General features: G+C 43.3%; 1 protein-coding gene across 1 annotated transcript in view; it reads right to left on the bottom strand.

Annotated features, from left to right (window-relative positions):
• Nucleotides 1–20,263, bottom strand: part of LOC135519676 (thrombospondin type-1 domain-containing protein 7A-like) — a 93,882-nt gene that overhangs the window by 10,956 nt on the left and 62,663 nt on the right. The window contains exons 11-20 of the mRNA XM_064944913.1: nucleotides 19,010–19,145; nucleotides 18,651–18,754; nucleotides 17,056–17,250; nucleotides 16,373–16,639; nucleotides 7,020–7,198; nucleotides 6,407–6,412; nucleotides 5,991–6,124; nucleotides 5,605–5,758; nucleotides 4,102–4,243; nucleotides 637–752 (exon numbers count right to left, since the gene is read on the bottom strand). Coding sequence (XP_064800985.1) covers nucleotides 637–752; nucleotides 4,102–4,243; nucleotides 5,605–5,758; nucleotides 5,991–6,124; nucleotides 6,407–6,412; nucleotides 7,020–7,198; nucleotides 16,373–16,639; nucleotides 17,056–17,250; nucleotides 18,651–18,754; nucleotides 19,010–19,145 — 1,433 coding nt within the window. The remainder of the gene's footprint in view (nucleotides 1–636; nucleotides 753–4,101; nucleotides 4,244–5,604; nucleotides 5,759–5,990; nucleotides 6,125–6,406; nucleotides 6,413–7,019; nucleotides 7,199–16,372; nucleotides 16,640–17,055; nucleotides 17,251–18,650; nucleotides 18,755–19,009; nucleotides 19,146–20,263) is intronic.

Here is a 20,263-nt window from a genome sequence, read left to right as displayed (position 1 = left end):
TATCAGTCACAACACCTATCATAGTGGCGTTTTGCAACAGACTGCGACAGCCAGCCCAGACCCATTACTTCTTACTTCTGTCTGACCTCTAGGTAAATAGCCTATAATTCTCAGGAGCCGCTGGTTCTGTTCTGGCACAAGATGGGCACCCGGCTTGTATAAACCCTATTATCCCTGATTGAGCCGGACTGCAACTGGGCCATGGGTTCAATACCAGTGAGTTTAGTTTTTCCACTGCAACCTGCAGGGTACAATTTGAGAGAGTCTGAATGGATTATGAATAAACTGAGTTGAATCTGATGGGGCTACAGCAATCCTCATGTGTAAACACTTCTGTATGTTTTATGAAGATACTGTACATGCCTGTCATTTTATTTGCCTAGAATCACTTGTGGATGATACTGATCCAAAGAGATAATACATTACGTTATTGCTGCTCTGCTGCACTGAATTAGTAATACTCCAAGGACACACAACTTCCAACTATTGACAGTACAGATGGTTCAGTCACTCTGGAAACGGTCCAATTTCAGTATCACTAGTATTGACTCAGTATTGACTTTCATCATAGTGGACCTGAATGAGAGCTAGGATTGTAATCAGGAGTTGGGGATAGAGCATTTAAGAGGATCTCACCTCCTTACAGAACTTGAGGTCGATAGACTTGCTGTCGCTGCGTACACAATCCAGCATCCGCGTCTTGATGCCATTCCCACACACAGCATTGGCACTTAGCTGACATGTGCTCCAGTCTGAGGGGAAAAGGCAGACCAGTATGAAAATCACACTCAAATTCAAGACAAACTTACAAACATACACTGAGTATACTAAACATTAGGAACACATTCCTAATATTGAGTTGCACTCCCTTTTGCCCTCAGAACAGCCTCAATTCGTCAGGGCATGGATTCTACAAGGTGTCGAAACGTTCCACAGGGATGCTGGCCCATGTCGACTCCAATGCTTCCCACAGCTGTGCCAAGTTGGCTGGATGTCCTTTGGGTGGTTGACTGTTCTTGATACACACACTGGTGTGTCTGGCACCTACTACCGTACCCTGTTCAAAGGCATACCTTTTTTTTGGTCTTGCCCATTCACCCTTTGAATGGCACTCATAAAACAATCAATTTCTCAATTGTCTCAAGGCTTGATAATCCTTCTTTAACCTGTCTACTCCCCTTCATCTACACTGCTTGAAGTGGAGTGAACAAGTGGAATGAATAAGGGATTATAGCTTTCACCTGGATTCACCTGGTCAGTCTATGTCATGGAAAGACCAGGTGTTCTAAAATGTTTTCTATTCTCAGTGTACCGTAGGGCCCAAACTAATGATTTATATATATACTAGATGGCTAACAGGGGGGCACTGATTTGAAGCCACCGCTGCCCCATTTTCTACTCCCCCACCATTGTAAAAAATAAGCTATAGAAATACATTTTATTCATTTTAATGCATACATTTGTTTTTACAAAGTTTATTCTATTACAGACTCCTTAATGCATACTTTGAAATGATATTATGTGAGCTAAACATAGAAATAATTATAAGTAAATATAAAATAACATTTTCCTTAACATATAACTTTTAGAAAGTAATAATGTTGCTGTCCCCACTACAATATTAACATTCTTAAATACATGTAATTTTGTCCTTGAAACATTTAATTGAAATACTGTAAAGACTTCCATTTATTCTATGGATGACTCATTCTTCTGGGGAGTACCAATATGTCCGACCGGTGGATTCAAAGCCTCTCATTGGCCAATACACAGCATTTGCAATCTAGTGTTTATATACATCATTGCCCCGAACTGGACAGGAGATACACATGCAAAGCTTCAATCATTAGGCAAAGGGTACATTTGATGTCAAAGCCTGTTTTAGGCAGTTCCAACCCCAAGCCATTTTCTAAAGATAGGATATGTACTCAGTTGAGTTTGATGGCAGTTGATTAGTTTGGCAACAGACGCATTGGGAACAACCTCTAACACTTGAGCTCATTAACTGAACAGAGTCATGACCGCTTGCAACACCTGCTCTGCCATGCTTTTGACAGCTAAACTAGGGCATATGACGGAGGAACACATAAAAAGATCAAGAGAAGCGCCCACGCCTATTTCAAGAGAAGTGGTGGAATTGTCAGACTTGCGTAAAAGTAAAGATACCTTAATAGAATATGACTCAAGTAAAAAGTCACACAGTTAAATACTACTTGAGTGAAAGTCTAAAAGTATTTGGTTTTAAATATACTTAAGTATCAAAAGTAAAAGTAAAAGTATATTATCTTAAGCAAACCAAATGGCACAATTTTTTTTTTTAAATGTTATTTATGGATAGCCAGGGGCACACTCCAACACTCAGACGCCATTTACAAATAAAGCATTTGTGTTGAGTGAGTCCGCAAGATCAGAGGCAGTAGAGATGACCAGGGATGTTCTCTTGATAAGTGTGTGAATTGGACCATTTTCCTGTACTGCTAAGCATTCAAAATGTAAGGAGTACTTTTGGGTGTCAGGGAAATTGTATGGAGTAAAAAGTATATCATTTTCTATAGGAATGTAGTGAAGTAAAAGTTATCAAACATATAAATAGTAAAGTATTTACATAAAGAATCCTCTGAAGTGAAGCATATTGTAACGATTCTCGTCCTCCTCTTCTGAGGAGGAGTAGTAAGAAGGATCGGAGGACCAATACGCAGCGTGGTAAGTGTCCATATTGTATTTATTATATGAACACAAAACAAAAACAGTGAGAACGAAACAAAATAGTCCTGAATGGTGAAATACAAAGCACAGAACAGAAAATAATCACCCACAAAACACAATAGAAAACAGGCTCCCTAAATATGGTTCTCAATCAGGGACAATGATTGACAGCTGCATCTGATTGAGAACCATACCAGGCCAAACACAGAAATAGCAAATCATAGAAAAACTAACATAGACAACCCACCCAACTCACGCCCTGACCATACTAAAACAAAGCCATAACAAAAGAACTAAGGTCAGAACGTGACACATATCGTTTGAATCCAGAGAAGTTGGAATCGCAGAACCACAATCAAATAACCATGTGGCTCTAGTTAAGCCAGGAAGCATGTCTACCACTGAGGGGCCCGGGGATCACTCAAACGCCTGCAACACTCTGACAAAGATGAGTGACTGTTTTTAGCGGCTGTTTTAAGTGCTCAACTCCTGCTGCAAAGCTTTGTGGCACTCAGGGGAGTGGAAGAGGGAGATTGTGGAGAGAGATGGATCAAGATGGATCCTGGCAACATGAAATAGAGCATTTCCAGTAATGATCTCTACTGGTATTTTATTTACATAGTTACTGTGTGGCCCTGAAAGGCCTGGGGACGCTGGGAGCAGAGCGCTACAGATTAGCAGTGAAGTGAGCAACAGACAGAGAGAGAGAGAGAGAGAGAGAGCTACGATATTGAAGATAACACTACACATCTCTGGAATCACAGAGGAGCCACCAAAAAAGACTGCAATTTAATTGGACCAAGTCGTTTTGGAGTAGCACTAGATAAGAGTATGCTGCACCAAGAGTGTGCAAAATGAATACATAACCTTATAGTGTGTATATAGATTTGTTTAACTGCATTAGTTGGATAAAGTTATTTCAGTATGAGTACAATTAGAACACTTAAAAGGCCCAGTGAGGTCAATAACATGATTTCCCAGGGTTTTGTATATATTTCCACACTATGAACTTGGAATAATACTATAAAAATTGTGAAAATTATGATAATGCCCTTTTAGTGTAAGAGCTGTTAAAAATGGCCGCCTGAAATTTCTACCTGTTTTGGTAGGATGCAGTCACCAGGAGGAAAATACGTTAATAGATCAAGAAATTGCTCACACTAAGAAGCTATTTTTGTTTCTTTTTGACCATTTTGATTGAAAACAGTCACAGTAAGGTACTTAATTGTTACCCAGAAATGATTTGATATTGAGGTAAAAAACAGCAGCATTGGGCCTTTAAGTAACAGTGTAAGTAGATAGCCACTGATGAGGGAAAGTAGCTACTTATAGACAAACTAGATGGAAGATGTCAAAGTGAGATGTTCTGCTATTCATTTTTGTATTTTTTTTTACCTGTGATGTTGTAGAAATAGTGAAAGCAGTTCAGGTTCAGACGACATGGCTCCTTCTCTGTGGTGTCCGGACATTGTCTCCCTGCTCCAGGTGACCGGATGGCGTAAGCTGTCCGTTTCCTGCTGTTGTTGTAACTGCATGGCTGAAAAGTAGGCACAATTTCACATCAACATGGAGGGGTTGAGCAAAAAGGGGGAGGGTTGTGTATTTTTGTTATAGCGTAAAGGATTTACAAATCCACATTGCAGCAAGTCATAAGAAGTCTACGTAGACAGATCACTGAACTGGAACTAAGCCCCTTTTCAATGGAGAGGCCTTGTCGCCATGATGTCCATTTTATTGAACATAAAAGTCGATTCAACTGTGTGAATTTGAAGGCTTCTGGATTATTTCCCAGCTTTTTCTCCATACTTAATTGTCTGATATAAAAGTGGATTAACATTCCATGTTTTGATGTCATGCCATTCCCAATCCCCAGGGCTGCCAACTTTTCCATATCCTCTCTACTGGCATTCCTGGAATATGGAATTCCTAGGAATTTTGCGGAAAAACGTTGAGGATGCTTCTCGAATAGATATTCCAACCTTACATTCCCTTTACACAGTGTGAGAGTGGGAAAAATACCTCTGGAATAACATTGCTGGAATGTTTTATTCGTCATGAATTAAACATGGTACCGGCAAGACTCCATGTGGAGATTGGATTTGTGGGAAGTCAGCATGTCAAGCACTTCGAAACAGTTCAATCGCTCTTTTTTACAACCAATAAAATGTGTCAGAGGGGGAGGAGTGGACCCCTTACTGAGGTTAACTACTGAACTTTGATTATATTCAGTAATATTTCATACATGTGTCTATTTTACAGCTGTGAGGCAACCATGGTCGGGCTGCCTTTTCCCGTGTTACAAAGGCTTCCTAGAAGTGTCAGGCTGGAGAGTGAGAGTGGTTCATGATCCGATCAGAGCAGGTGCAGCTGTTTCACCAGGGGATTTCTACATCCAGAAATACATTCACCTCCACTGAAGTCTCGATCAGGAAGTAGTTACATCGGTTTCTTTCTCTGTGTATTTTAATGGGTGAGAATTGGATAATGTGATTCACAGGCATTTGTTACCGTTCTGCAGCACACATTTCAATTTTTATTATTTTTCTGCCTCTGTGGAGGAAGAAATATCACACTGTGAAGGATTCACAATCCATTTATCCTAAGACAAACCAACTCTTTATGTTAGGTTCCAGTCTCTTTCGAAAAGTGAGAAATGGGTATCAGTTTCAATCACAGGACTTCATATCACAGAATCAGTGGGTGAATTTAAAAAAACTATCTTACAGATCTAGGGTCAGTTCATACCACATACATGTACCAGTGGTTCTTAACAGGCTGCAGCAACTCCAGAGAGGTCAAAACTTTTGTACAGATCCAGGAAACCTCTAACCACACTCATCACATACACATCATACATACATGAATAGAGATGATTGGTCTCCAACCAGTTATTCTTACCAGGCTGCAGCTGTTCCAGCTGCTCCAGTCAGAGAGGACACAGTCCTCGGGGCAGGGCAGCCGGCTTCCCCGCGTCCCCAAGGGCATGTCCTCCGGGTCACACAGGTAGTCCTCCACAGACTCAGATGGACCGTCAATAGTGTTCAGCATACACCTATGGGATTGGCCCAGAGATGTGTTCATATGACCTTACATAGTCAAAACATTTTCCATTAAAATCAGCTGTCAATCAAATGCAATATATACAACATATTTACATGCATATGTTGAGGACCATGGATTTATACTGTGTGTGACACAACAGTCTTCGTATGAGGGAGTAGAACATCGCGCGGGATGGTTTTATTTAGTCTACAGTAGTGTGATGTAGTGAAAGGGTATAGTACCTGACTTTGCGGGTCTGGACGCCCTCTCCACAGTTCTCCTTCAGGTCCAAGTTGCTGACCTTCCACACACTCCAGGGTTCAGCCACCCACACATACTGACTGCAGTCACTAATACAGGGCACAACCTCATACACCTGAGGGAAGGCACCAGGCAAGAGGTTTGACACTTAATATGTATATGGTTATTACCTCCGTTTATCATTGAGTTTGGGCGACAAGAATAGCATCAATGATATTACTGTGTCGAGATGATTATGACATTACCAGAGGTGTTTTGTTGGTGCTTATGTCTATCCCTTTTAATCTTACCCCGTTACGTCTGTGAATGTTCTGTACAGTACTATGCACAACAAGAGATATTTAGTATGTGGGACATTGTTGAAAATATGTATTCATAATACTGGAAAGGGTCTTACCTGGGCCTATTGTGTCCATCCGTATCCAGCGTGCATTGTGGAATGAAAGTGACAAAGATTTGGTATAATTGACAAATGCAAATATTGAATTGCATCGATCAAACATTTGATTAATGTGACGTTGTAAATAAAGGCTGCCTCTGTGAAGAACCCCTTTAGAGAGTTCAAACACTGAGAAACAGATCAACATACTATGAATTTAATCCACTTCTCTGAATCTGTTGCTATTCATATTGAAGGTAAAAAAAATGTCATTTCTCAAATCAGGGGCATTTCTTTTGGATGGATCCATTTATAGTATCCATTCCCCTGGCCCTCTATTCTACCCAGCAAAAGCAATTTGGCAATCATGAGAGAAAGTACCGGAAGGTAATTCAAATGGAATATTTTAATGAATATTTCATTTCTTTCTCACTCCTATGTGTTTGTAATAATGTGTTTCTAACACAAAAACGGTGTTATTTATCACAAACAGTGCCTGAAAAAATAATTTATATTAGGAAAAACTGGCATCCATATTAGGAAGTCCCTCAGCTATCAGACAAAATTATTACAAGTAAACATGAAGTAATTTCTACATTAGACAGTCTTGTGAGTGTTTCTCATGCTGTACCTGGTTGATGTGATCCAGTTTGGGGCAGGGTCGCCCTCCGTTGTAGGGTTTCTCTCGGAGCCACTTGGAACGCACTTTGACCCCGCTACCACATGACTTGCTGCAGCGGGACCAGTTGGACCACTCGCTGAGCTTACAGTCTGATGGACAGGGGATGATGCATGCCTCCTCAATGTAGCCTGCATGGAGGAGAGAGAGAGTGGTGTGAGAAGGGCCAGGAAAAGACTGGGGCCCATAGAGGCCCCCAGGAGCCCTATGATGCATAGCCCTTCCCTTCCATGGTATAGCATCTATTCTAGTCTGATTGCGATAAGGTTATGACATGTTGTAAAACGCAATTGCATGTTCATGACATTTTCACGAAGGAGTTAAAGCATAATGTTACCCATTATATTTTTGTTTTCTGTAATAAACAATAACATCATAATAAACTCTTGTGAAAATATTGTATGTGCAACTTGGAGAAAATCCAAGGTGTAACGATATCACATGACCAGAAAACCAATACTAGCACCAACAACATGAGCAAATAATGACTCAACTGTTGATTTACAGAGATGACTGATGTTGCGCTATAACAATAGAGCTACACTCTAGGGTCTCATATGGAGCTGCTAAAATAAATAAAAAATACCCTTGAACAGTGGTTTGGGTCAACTGTAAGCTTTTTCATGTAATCTATGTTTCCTCAAGTGGCTGACAGGGTCATGACATGGCAACTGGGGCTGGCTGGCTTAAGCGTCTCACTCTGCTTATTACTCCTGTTCATCTGGATCCCTACATCCCCAAGCCCTGATATCCTGTGTCTGTCTTGACAAACACACAGAGGTCGCAGGCTAATTCACTGGAAGAGGTTATCCATGTGAACCACTGGCTACATTTCAGTGGAGAACAACACGTTTCTTCTCGATGCTTTCACGAGATGGTTGTTAATGAACTGGAATGTACGGTGTATTGTATACGTTTGAGGGCTGGGTCTGAACTAAAGCTTCAGGGTTGAAGGCCTGAGGCTGTGTTATTGTGTAGCAGCGTTTCCCTGTGGTCCCATCCAGATTGAATTGGAAAACAGCTAAATCAATGAAGTGAAGACGCAAGGAGACAAAATGAGGTGTTTGTGCATAAAATGCACTTTTTGACAACATTCTGTCTTCTTGAAGACTCTCTAGGTGCTGGGTGTGTGATTGATTGGAAGCCCTGGCTGTTAACTGCTACCATTGTCAGCAGTATTTGACCCTGGAATCCTGTTCAAACATAGGAGCTCCTTGAGTGATGGGACAGACCACATGGCAGGAAGACGGGGTGGTGGGGAAAGAAGACTCTCCGATCCCAACAGGGGTAACCCTAGTGGCACAGTGACACGTCTTACTGTCATGTGACATCGCATACACCGGTGAAGGCTGGTGGGAGGAGCTATAGGAGGACAGACTCAGTGTAATGACTGGAATGGATGAATGGAACGGTATCAAACACATCAAGCATATGGAAACCACATGTTTGACTCAGTTCCATTTATTCAATTTCACAATGTAAATGGGACAATATTTTTATATTTTAGTTGTCTCATTAAATGCTTTCAATATTTCTATATGAATTTGTATAATTTATAGTTGGTTAGAGATTTTTTAAGTTATATAAATTTGGAGCTACTGACATTTTAAAATATTGTTCCATATCCCTTAAGGATAATGAATGCCAAACCAAATTGACCATGGGCATGATGATTGTTCGCGTGCAGCTGCGCGTTCCTGAACGAATGATTACTTGGGTGCTGCCAGCTGTGGGCAAGATTGAAATAAACCCAACCCAAGGACAACTTATACACTACCCTTCATTCCGTGACGTACCATTGTTTTCCTAATTATCTCTCAAATCTCAGTTTGGACGTGACTGACTTTATGAACAAAATGATCCTATTTATACTTTGTAACAGTAGAACAAATGTTTCTGACTAATATCGATGCCACATAGGCCATTTTCTATCAGAGAAGTTGTTAATTGCCTTCAATTGCTCTTTAAGCCAGCCCAATGATCTGAAATCATCCCTTATGCCATGTAGTTCATGGACCCTCACATATGTGTTCATCCCCTATAGATCTACATTAACCCCCTGCTATAGTTCCGTTCCTATAGTGCCAATTCCAATCAGAGGAATTAGAACCAGAGTTAAACATACAGAGAATGTCTATATATGTCTGATTAGTACTGCAGCTACAGTGTAAAGACAGTTTCAAACCAAAACACATTTTTATGTATAGTTATCCGCTGTGTGTCTGCAGGGGTGTGGTAGAATGAGAGGATACGGAGTGGGAGAAACACTGCATATTGTATCACATTTTTTGAGAGATCCATAGAACGGATGTGTTGCTATTTAATCAGAACATTTCTGTTGCACAGCACAGCTTAGATTTAGCACAACCCATTGCGTTCACCTGATTTGTTTTGCTGCGTCATTTCAGCAGTTTGGAAGTGGCCCAATCATCTCTTAATACCATGGCAGCCCCTCCTCCTCTCACTACATTAGCTAACCCTAATCCTCAACAGCACTCTCCTGCCCATGTAGAGTAGTTCTCTAGCCCTTACTAATATGTCGGCTCCCAATCGCCTCCAACTAAACCACATCCCCACCACAACCTCACATACTGCCAGAGGTTACTGGTCCTTAACAACATGTCCGCCTTACTACAAGCCTTCACCTGCAGCGCAGATTCCCACAGTGACCTCATTCCTCATTCGATTCTCCGCTATGCAATCTGTTTTCAGAGCTGGTCATGGGTGCACCTCAGCCACGCTCAAGGTCCTAAACGATATCTTAACCGCCATTAATAAGAAACAATACTGTGCAGCCGTATTCATTGACCTGGCCAAGACTTTCGACTCTGTCAATCACCACATCCTCATCGGCAGACTCGATAGCCTTGGTTTCTCAAATGATTGCCTCGCCTGGTTCACCAACTACTTCTCTGATAGAGTTCAGTATGTCAAATCGGAGGGCCTGTTGTCCGGGCCTCTGGCAGTCTCTATGGGGGTGCCACAGGGTTCAATTCTTGGATCAACTCTCTTCATCATCAATCATGTCGCTCTTGCTGCTGGTGAGTCTCTGATCCACCTCTACGCAGACATAACCATTCTGTATACTTCTGGCCCTTCTTTGGACACAGTGTTAACAACCCTCCAGACGAGCTTCAATGCCATTACAACTCTCCTTCCATGGCCTCAGAGCAATTGCTCTTAAATACAAGTAAAACTAAATGCATGCTCTTCAACCAATCGCTGCCTGCACCTGCCTGCCCATCCAACATCACTACTCTGGATGGTTCTGACTTAGAATATGTGGACAACTACAAATACCTAGGTGTCAGGTTAGACTGTAAACTCTCCTTCCAGACTCCAATCCAAATCCAAAGTTAAATCTAGAATTGGCTTCCTATTTCGCAACAAAGCATCCTTCAGTCATGCTGCCAAACATACTCTTCTAAACTGACCATCCTACCGATCCATCCTACCAAGAGAATTCTCTTCGATTATAATCACAGCCATATATATTCCCCCCCAAGCAGACACATTGATGGCTCTGAACAAACTTTATTTGGCTCTTTGCAAACTGGAATCCATACATCCTGAGGCTGCATTCATTGTAGCTGGGGATTTTAACAAGGCTAATCTGAAAACAAGACTCCCTAAAATGTATCAGCATATCGATTGCGCCACCAGGGCTGGCAAAACCTCGGATCACTGTTATTCTAACTTCCGCGACGCATATAAGGCCCTGCCCCGCCCCCCTTTCGGAAAAGCTGACCACGACTCCATTTTGCTGATCCCTGCCTACAGACAGAAACTGAAACAAGAAGCTCCCACGCTGAGGTCTGTCCAACGCTGGTCCGACCAAGCTGATTCCACACTCCAAGAATGCTTCCATCACGTGGACTGGGACATGTTTCGTATTGCGTCAGGCAACAACATTGACGAATACGCTGATTCGGTGTGTGAGTTCATTAGAACGTGCGTTGAAGATGTCGTTCCCATAGCAACGATTAAAACATTCCCTAACCAGAAACCGTGGATTGATGGCAGCATTCGCGTGAAACTGAAAGCACGAACCACTGCTTTTAATCAGGGCAAGGTGACTGGTAATATGACCGAATACAAACAGTGCAGCTATTCCCTCCGTAAGGCTATCAAACAAGCTAAGCGTCAGTATAGGGACAAAGTAGAATCTCAATTCAATGGCTCAGACACAAGAGGTATGTGGCAGGGTCTACAGTCAATCACGGACTATAAGAAGAAATCCAGCTCAGTCACGGACCAGGATGTCTTGCTCCCAGGCAGACTAAATAACTTTTTTGCCCGCTTTGAGGACAATACAGTGCCACTGACACGGCCTGCAACGGATACATGCGGTCTCTCCTTCACTGCAGCCGAGGTGAGTATAACATTTAAACGTGTTAACCCTCGCAAGGCTGCAGGCCCAGACGGCATCCCCAGCCGCGCCCTCAGAGCATGCGCAGACCAGCTGGCTGGTGTGTTTACGGACATATTCAATCAATCCCTATACCAGTCTGCTGTTCCCACATGCTTCAAGAGGGCCACCATTGTTCCTGTTCCCAAGAAAGCTAAGGTAACTGAGCTAAACGACTACCGCCCCGTAGCACTCACTTCCGTCATCATGAAGTGCTTTGAGAGACTAGTCAAGGACCATATCACCTCCACCCTACCTGACACCCTAGACCCACTCCAATTCGCTTACCGCCCAAATAGGTCCACAGACGACGCAATCTCAACCACACTGCACACTGCCCTAACCCATCTGGACAAGAGGAATACCTATGTGAGAATGCTGTTCATCGACTACAGCTCGGCATTTAACACCATAGTACCCTCCAAGCTCGTCATCAAGCTTGAGACCCTGGGTCTCGACCCCGCCCTGTGCAACTGGGTACTGGACTTCCTGACGGGCCGCCCCCAGGTGGTGAGGGTAGGCAACAACATCTCCACCCCGCTGATCCTCAACACTGGGGCCCCACAAGGGTGCGTTCTGAGCCCTCTCCTGTACTCCCTGTTCACCCACGACTGCCCGGCAACGCACGCCTCCAACTCAATCATCAAGTTTGCGGACGACACAACAGTGGTAGGCTTGATTACAAACAATGACGAGACAGCCTACAGAGAGGAGGTGAGGGCCCTCGGAGTGTGGTGTCGGGACAATAACCTCACACTCAACGTCAACAAAACTAAGGAGATGATTGTGGACTTCAGGAAACAGCAGAGGGAACACCCCCCTATCCACATCGATGGAACAGTAGTGGAGAGGGTAGTAAGTTTTAAGTTCCTCGGCATACACATCACAGACAAACTGAATTGGTCCACTCACACAGAGAGCATCGTGAAGAAGGAGCAGCAGCGCCTCTTCAACCTCAGGAGGCTGAAGAAATTCGGCTTGTCACCAAAAGCACTCACAAACTTCTACAGATGCACAATCGAGAGCATCCTGGTGGGCTGTATCACCGCCTGTTACGGCAACTGCTCCGCCCACAACCGTAAGGCTCTCCAGAGGGTAGTGAGGTCTGCACAACGTATCACCGGGGGCAAACTACCTGCCCTCCAGGACACCTACACCACCCGATGTTACAGAAAGGCCATAAAGATCATCAAGGACAACACCCACCCGAGCCACTGCCTGTTCACCCCGCTATCATCCAGAAGGCGAGGTCAGTACAGGTGCATCAAAGCTGGGACCGAGAGACTGAAAAACAGCTTCTATCTCATGGCCATCAGACTGTTAAACAGCAACCACTAACATTGAGTGGCTGCTGCCAACACACTGACTCAACTCCAGCCACTTTAATAATGGGAATTGATGGGAAAGGATGTAAAATATATCTCTAGCCACATGCTACCTAATATAATGTTTACATACCCTACATTATTCATCTCATATGTATACATATATACTGTACTTTATCATCTACTGCATCCTTATGTAATACATGTATCACAAGCCACTTTAACTATGCCACTCTGTTTACATACTCATCTCATATGTATATACTGTACTCGATACCATTTACTGTATCTTGCCTATGCTGCTCTGCACCATCACTCATTCATATCTTTATGTACATATTCTTTATCCCTTTACACTGTGTATAAGAAATTAGTTTTGGAATTGTTAGTTAGATTACTTGTTGGTTATTACTGCACTGTCGGAACTGGAAGCACAAGCATTTCGCTACACTCGCATTAACATCTGCTAACCATGTGTATGTGACAAATAAAATTTGATTTGATTTGAGCTTCGACTTCGGCGATGTCATTTACAAAATAGCCTCCAATACCCAGTCAATAAATTGGATGCAGTCTATCACAGTGCCATCCGTTTTGTCATCAAAGCCCCATATACTACCCATCATTGCGACCTGTACGCTCTCGTTGCTTTGCTTTATCTTGGCCAGGTAGTAATTGTAAATGAGAACTTGTTCTCAACTTGCCTACCTGGTTAAATAAAGGTGAAATAAAAAATAAAAAATACATTTAAAAAAATTCCCTCTTAACCACCCAATTCCTGTCGAGCCAAGGCCAAGCCTCTCAGAGCCATCCCATAGTTTATAATCATAGAAGAGGGAATGGCTGAGTTACAAAGTACAGAATCCATACTAGGAACATTGTCAAGGTGAGGCGTGAAGGTCCAAGGAGGAGGAATGGCAAGGTTCCTAATATGGATTCTGTACACATGGTCACCGGTCAGTACCCCAACCAACACCTTTTAACCCACCATGGAGACTTGAACAGTTCACATGTGAAACGTTAACCCCATAAAATGGGGAAAACTCCATAGACTCCAACAAATCAGCAATAGATGAACTTATGTCAAATCATCACCGCTTGAGTCCAAGACTTTACAAAAAGGTGAACAGTAAAAGGAATGTCTGTGTATGTCGTCGCTGTGAGCAACACAGCCTTTCAGCGTTAATCCCCGCCTCTATTGATATCTGGGGGGGAACAACTACATTCGATGATCTCTATCACAGCCTGGGGAAATATGTCACCATACACACAGTGGTAGAGAGGACAATGTTTCCTCTTCTATTAATATTAACCCTGACGATATGGGAGGAAGAGAGAGAGCAAGAAGAGAGAAAGAGAGAGGGCGAGAGAGAGTGAGAGATACGCAGAGAGAGAGAAAGAGAGAGGGAGAGAAGAGAGGGAGAGAGTCAGAGAGAAACATGAGAGGGAGAGAGAGAGTCAGAGAGAGAAACATGAGAGGGAGAGAGAGAGTCAGAGAGAGAAACATGAGAGGGAGAGAGAGAGTCAGAGAGAAACATGAGAGGGAGAGAGAGAGTCAGAGAGAGAAACATGAGAGGGAGAGAGAGAGTCAGAGAGAGAAACATGAGAGGGAGAGAGAGAGAGAGAGAGAGAGAAACATGAGAGGGAGAGAGAGAGTCAGAGAGAGAAACATGAGAGGGAGAGAGAGTCAGAGAGAGAAACATGAGAGGGAGAGAGAGAGTCAGAGAGAGAAACATGAGAGGGAGAGAGAGTCAGAGAGAGAAACATGAGAGGGAGAGAGAGAGTCAGAGAGAGAAACATGAAAGGGAGAGAGAGAGTCAGAGAGAGAAACATGAGAGGGAGAGAGAGAGTCAGAGAGAGAAACATGAGAGGGAGACAGAGAGTCAGAGAGAGAAACATGAGAGGGAGAGAGAGAGTCAGAGAGAGAAACATGAGAGGGAGAGAGAGTCAGAGAGAGAAACATGAGAGGGAGAGAGAGAGTCAGAGAGAGAAACATGAGAGGGAGAGAGAGTCAGAGAGAGAAACATGAGAGGGAGAGAGAGTCAGAGAGAGAAACATGAAAGGAGAGAGAGAGAGTCAGAGAGAGAAACATGAGAGGGAGAGAGAGAGTCAGAGAGAGAAACATGAGAGGGAGAGAGAGAGTCAGAGAGAGAAACATGAGAGGGAGAGAGAGAGTCAGAGAGAGAAACATGAGAGGGAGAGAGAGAGTCAGAGAGAGAAACATGAGAGGGAGAGAGAGTCAGAGAGAGAAACATGAGAGGGAGAGAGAGAGTCAGAGAGAGAAACATGAGAGGGAGAGAGAGAGTCAGAGAGAGAGACATGAGAGGGAGAGAGAAAGTCCGAGAGAGAGACATGAGAGGGAGAGAGAGAGTCAGAGAGAGAAACATGAGAGGGAGAGAGAGAGTCAGAGAGAGAAACATGAGAGGGAGAGAGAGAGTCAGAGAAAGAGACATGAGAGGGAGAGAGAGAGTCAGAGAGAGAAACATGAGAGGGAGAGAGAGATAGGGAAGTGATATTGCATGTATTATGATACATACCGTAACGAGACGATCATCTCAGTAACAAAAACACATTATTCTAGAACACTATCAATAATTCCTTCCATAATCATATACAGTATACCTTGTCCCACAAACACACGCATATTTTCTTTCCTAATACGTCCCAGTGTCGGGCTCCAGTCATACCCACTCCCAGGCTTACTAATGCGCAACTGAATCTCTGAGTCATAGCTTGGGCTCTGTTCAGAAATGCATGACACTGATGTGTTCATTTCTACATCTCGCTCTCTGCTGCCGCTTATATCAGTACTTGTCTTCAAAATTAAACTATTCTAAAAGCAATTTGTCTGCATGTGTCAAATTAGAGAGGGCATCTAGTGTTCCTTTGCGCTTCATGTTTTAAGAACAAGAAGATAAGAGCGATTCAGATAAGAAAAGTTCAGACAAGAATATTCGAGAAAATAAATCATGTCAAATTCAGTTTAAAAGAAAATCCAGTTTTAAAAATAAACAGTTGTTTTAAAAATAGTAATATTCATGAGAGCCAGAGAACTTAGAAAGTGGTAAAACATTTTACATTTGAATACAGATATTGCAATGTTTTGTACACGCATTGCTTATTGTTTCACTGAAATCATCATTGGAGAGAAACCGAGCAACCCAGTCGACCCACATCCCCGCCCTTGGCATCAAACCAAGCACTGTCGCTGTGATTTGGGGCAGATTTGGTGCTGGCAAGTCAGCAGTCATCATCAGAGATCAGGGGTCATAGTTAACGGAGCAATGCATGATGCCATTAGGAGCATACTCTCTCTGTGTCTGTATTAGTGTGTGTTAATTAGTGTGTGTGTGCATTAGTGTGTGTGTGTGTATTAGTGTGTGTATATTAGTGTGTGAGGGGCTCAGGGGGAGATTACGGCTAGTCAACTTCCCCCTGGGGGGCACGCACACACACACACACACACACACACACACACACACACACACACACACACACACACACACACACACACACACACACACACACACACACACACACACACACACACACACCCAACAACTCCACCCCACCGTGGCTGTTGCATCGTGAGGTCTCCACCAGTCTGTTGTCCTGGTCGTAACACACCATGGCCTGGTAGCGGTAGCCCTGTCCACACTCCTTGATGTTCCCCTGGACCTTGGTAACCGGGAGACTCTCCACCCGGTCTCCCCCAGCCAGGATACAGTCGGACCAGTTGCCCAGGGGCTGGGCGTTGTACTTGTCACACGGGCAGTACTGGGTCTCGCTCAGAGGGTACATCTGGGTGTTCTTACACTTGTCCTTCTTCTTGCTTCTCCCTGGGGTGGAGAGAGGATAGGGGTTAGTAGGTAGGGTGTTTGTGTTTGTGTGTGTCTGCCTGCAGGTCTGTCATGTGCAATTTAAAAGCTAAACTCCATCCTGTCGCTAGGCATTAATATGCATCATTATGTTCTCATTGAGTAACATGTAAATATTCCACACCCAGATTAATTGGACCAGACCTCATTAAAATTCTTAGGCTGCTCCCCAAAACAAGAGACTTTATCTAATAGTTGCTAATAGCATCTATGCTGCACTCTAGCAGGCTACATGCTACCTCCCCTTCTCGCAAGGTCATAGAGTAAACTGAATCAGTCATGTGTTGCTTATAAGCTATAGAACTTCCTTAATGGACTGCCCCTGTGCAAAGGTGCCATACTACCAAAAGTCCACACGTTTTGTTACTATTCCTCACCTACAAGTAACCTCTTCCTGGTTCGGACCCCCACACAGTCAGCTGTGCAGGACGAGAACTTGGACCAGTTGGTGAGCTGGCAATCATCCTGGCATGGGAGCTGGCACCGCTGAGAGATGGGGGGCATGGTGTTGGCAAACTTCAGACACTCTCCAATGTCTGCCTGCGCTCCGTCCAGCTGGCGACAGGACACGGCTGTGGGGGGAAATCAAAGGCACAATGTCCCTTGGTGGCCATTTTGTCTGGGTCACAGAGATTTAGCAGGAATGGAGACATTGATTGGTTTGGTGAGTGGCAGAAAAGGTGTACTATGTAATACAGGGTGGTTGTCAATTGAACACAGCCTCAGGCAGACAGTTTGTCTTTATACGGTCAGTAACAACGTAGAAAGAAGGGTCAGGGTAAAATATAAATGACCATCAAAACAGGTTCAATGTTAATATGACAAATATGTTGAGTTTGGATTAAAAGGACATCACTGAAGATATTGCAATATGTGCTTTTCGTTATGCCGTAGACACTCAAGATCCAATTATTTTTCTACCCCAAAGTAACTTACAAGCAGAGTTCTGCTCAAACTCCCTTGGGCCTCTGTTGACTCTATACGTTTGGATTGCTGTAGCCTGTTGATATGTGTGGGGTTGTTTGTGGTGGCGTGTGTGTTGATAGTGAGTGTGACTGACGGTCAGAAGTGTTCCAGGTCCCTCCAGGTACACAGCAGTGAGAAGCTGTGATAAGCTGTGAGATGCCCCAGGGGTAAAGAGACACTATGTCTCAGCGTGTCTCAGAGAATGACAAGCAGTGACCTGGATTCTTTAGAGCCCAGGGATGTTAACGTCTACTATCACAGGTTATGAGAGTCAGCCCAACGCTACAGGAGGATTGTGGATGTCAGATCGTTTGTGTGAAGAAAAGGAAATTGTAACGTGTCTCTTTCCATTTATGCATATTAGCACTTCACAAGTGGCAATTTACAACATTGCCACTGATTATAGTTCTATTTTAAAGCTATGCAACAATGGGATTATTATGTGACCTGAAAAAACACATGTACACTACATTGTTGTACAGCTCCTTTATCTACAGTAGGTGAGCCATTCCTGAATGCAAGTAAAACGTACGCTTTAATATGCTATCATATGGTGTTTGCTTACAATTGAAACATATTTACAGGTTGTAGTTAGCCAGGGGAGGAATGTAGCAGCTCTCCCAAATGGAGCTGTGATTGAAGCTGCATGAAAATAGCCTGAGGTACCTGGTACTTAGAAACTGTCTCAAAGAAACAAGGTGGATGCCTAGTCATGAAGACATTGACATCCTAAATTCACTGAGGGATGACAAGCGGTGTCCTCAGTCCTGCGGGGAGTGTCAACCCCAGTTCACGTCTTCGCCTAAGGAGAGGAATTGGACAAGTGGTTTAAGAAGCACAATTTGCCTCTTCTAACCTTGCCAAATCCATCTGTTTTCTCCTGGCTGAGATTCAGAGGCCACAAAGAATGTCAATTTCATTGTGGATGTTTAAATTGGATAGAAGAGTAAGTAATAGAATGGGATTTGTGAAGGAAAAAAGAGACGGTTAAAGGATGTCATTTCACCTCTTGTTTGAAGACCTGGTCCACATGTCTCCCGAGCCCCTGGGCTGTCCTCCCTGATGTACCATGGTACCAATTGACACCTTCTCCATTTGTGTGACTTCCACCTGCAATAGAGGAAGTATTGTGATGATGATGATTGTGATAATGATGTTGAACGTGATGATGATCATCAAGTCAATGTCATCATAATCATTCAAATCATCATATTCAACATTAACATGATCAGCAGACAGTAGAGGTAATTAGTGTATAATAACGATACACTTTATGAGTAAGAGTTGCTAACGACAGTAGCAATAGTATCATCATTGGTGTAATCATCTCCATGTACAGTGTCTTCAGAAAGTACTGTGCTGTACCTGTAACCAGGGCAGACTTTGGGAGCCTCACAGTCCTTCTCCTCCTCCAGCACCTCAGGACAGTCTTGGCCCCCGTTGGCTGGCAGCTGGAGGATGATGCGTTTTCTCGACTGCTTCTTCTTCTGAATGTTACCAGCTGACAAAGCAAACAGTACATTGAGTATTACTTTAATTATATATCTTATAATTCGAGTTTCAAACACCGGAAATTTGTCACAGTACCTAAACCTGTCTGGCTCGGTGTTGGATTGTCTGTCACAGTGTGCAGCTCTCTCACTCATGGAGAGTGGAATAGAGCTAGAGCTAGGTCACAAGGTTAAGCGACCCTCTCCCTCATTGCAGCGCGAGATAGAACTTTGTGGAATAACGCAGATCTATGAAGAAAAACGATGTTCTGTCACAGCGAACAAGCTTTATTCGGGAAGCCCCTTTGATTGGGAGATATGGCATATACATTTTATGTGATACATTTGGGTTGTGGGGTCACAATTCTTAACTTTTTTTAAGATCTCTGCCAAGCAGGGAGGGAAAACAAATCTACCCAGGACCCAACACATGCACAAGGGAACTCCTCATAAACACTACACTGTCTCAGGCAGACTTCTAAATACATTAGGACATCCTTTTACTATATTGTCAGAAGCATCATCAGATCTTGGTAGTAGCCTATTTCATATCCCTCTTTCAATGCATTTCTCTGGAAACCAAGCAGAAAACATTAACGTTTGAGAAACATGGATGAACGTCTAATTTTGACATGAGACTGTGAGAGCTGGTTGCTTTCATGAGCTCGAGAAATGTAGCAAACCTTCCCCCACCTTTTAGATCAGAAGATATCTGCCTACCATTCTGTCATGTCAACCATCCATCCAAAGCAAATAATTCTATGGGTTCGCCTTTGTCTTTATAAACGTTCACACACTTGGCCCATTCTATGACATGGGATAATCCAAAGAGCAACACAGCAGCTGTTGATTGCCAGTGACCATCCTTCATCAAGTAGCCTTTGCTATATATAATCAACACACACCTTTCAAGGAGTGTGGTATTTGATAACAAACATATAAGAATACTTTTCCATTTCATTAAATTACATCACATTTCTCTTGTTCGCTCAAGGAAGGCAATTTGAGCTTGGCTTGCAAACAAAATATGTCATTTCGCTGTCATCACAGAACGTAGATTATTTTTGTAGATCTGCTTTATTCCACAAAGTTCTGTCTAGCACTACAGTGAAGGGGAGGGTTGCAGAAC

Source organism: Oncorhynchus masou, chromosome 29 (genome assembly GCF_036934945.1).
Source record: "Oncorhynchus masou masou isolate Uvic2021 chromosome 29, UVic_Omas_1.1, whole genome shotgun sequence".
Taxonomy (NCBI): Eukaryota; Metazoa; Chordata; class Actinopteri; order Salmoniformes; family Salmonidae; genus Oncorhynchus; species Oncorhynchus masou.
This window is presented reverse-complemented; position numbering and strand designations above follow the sequence as displayed.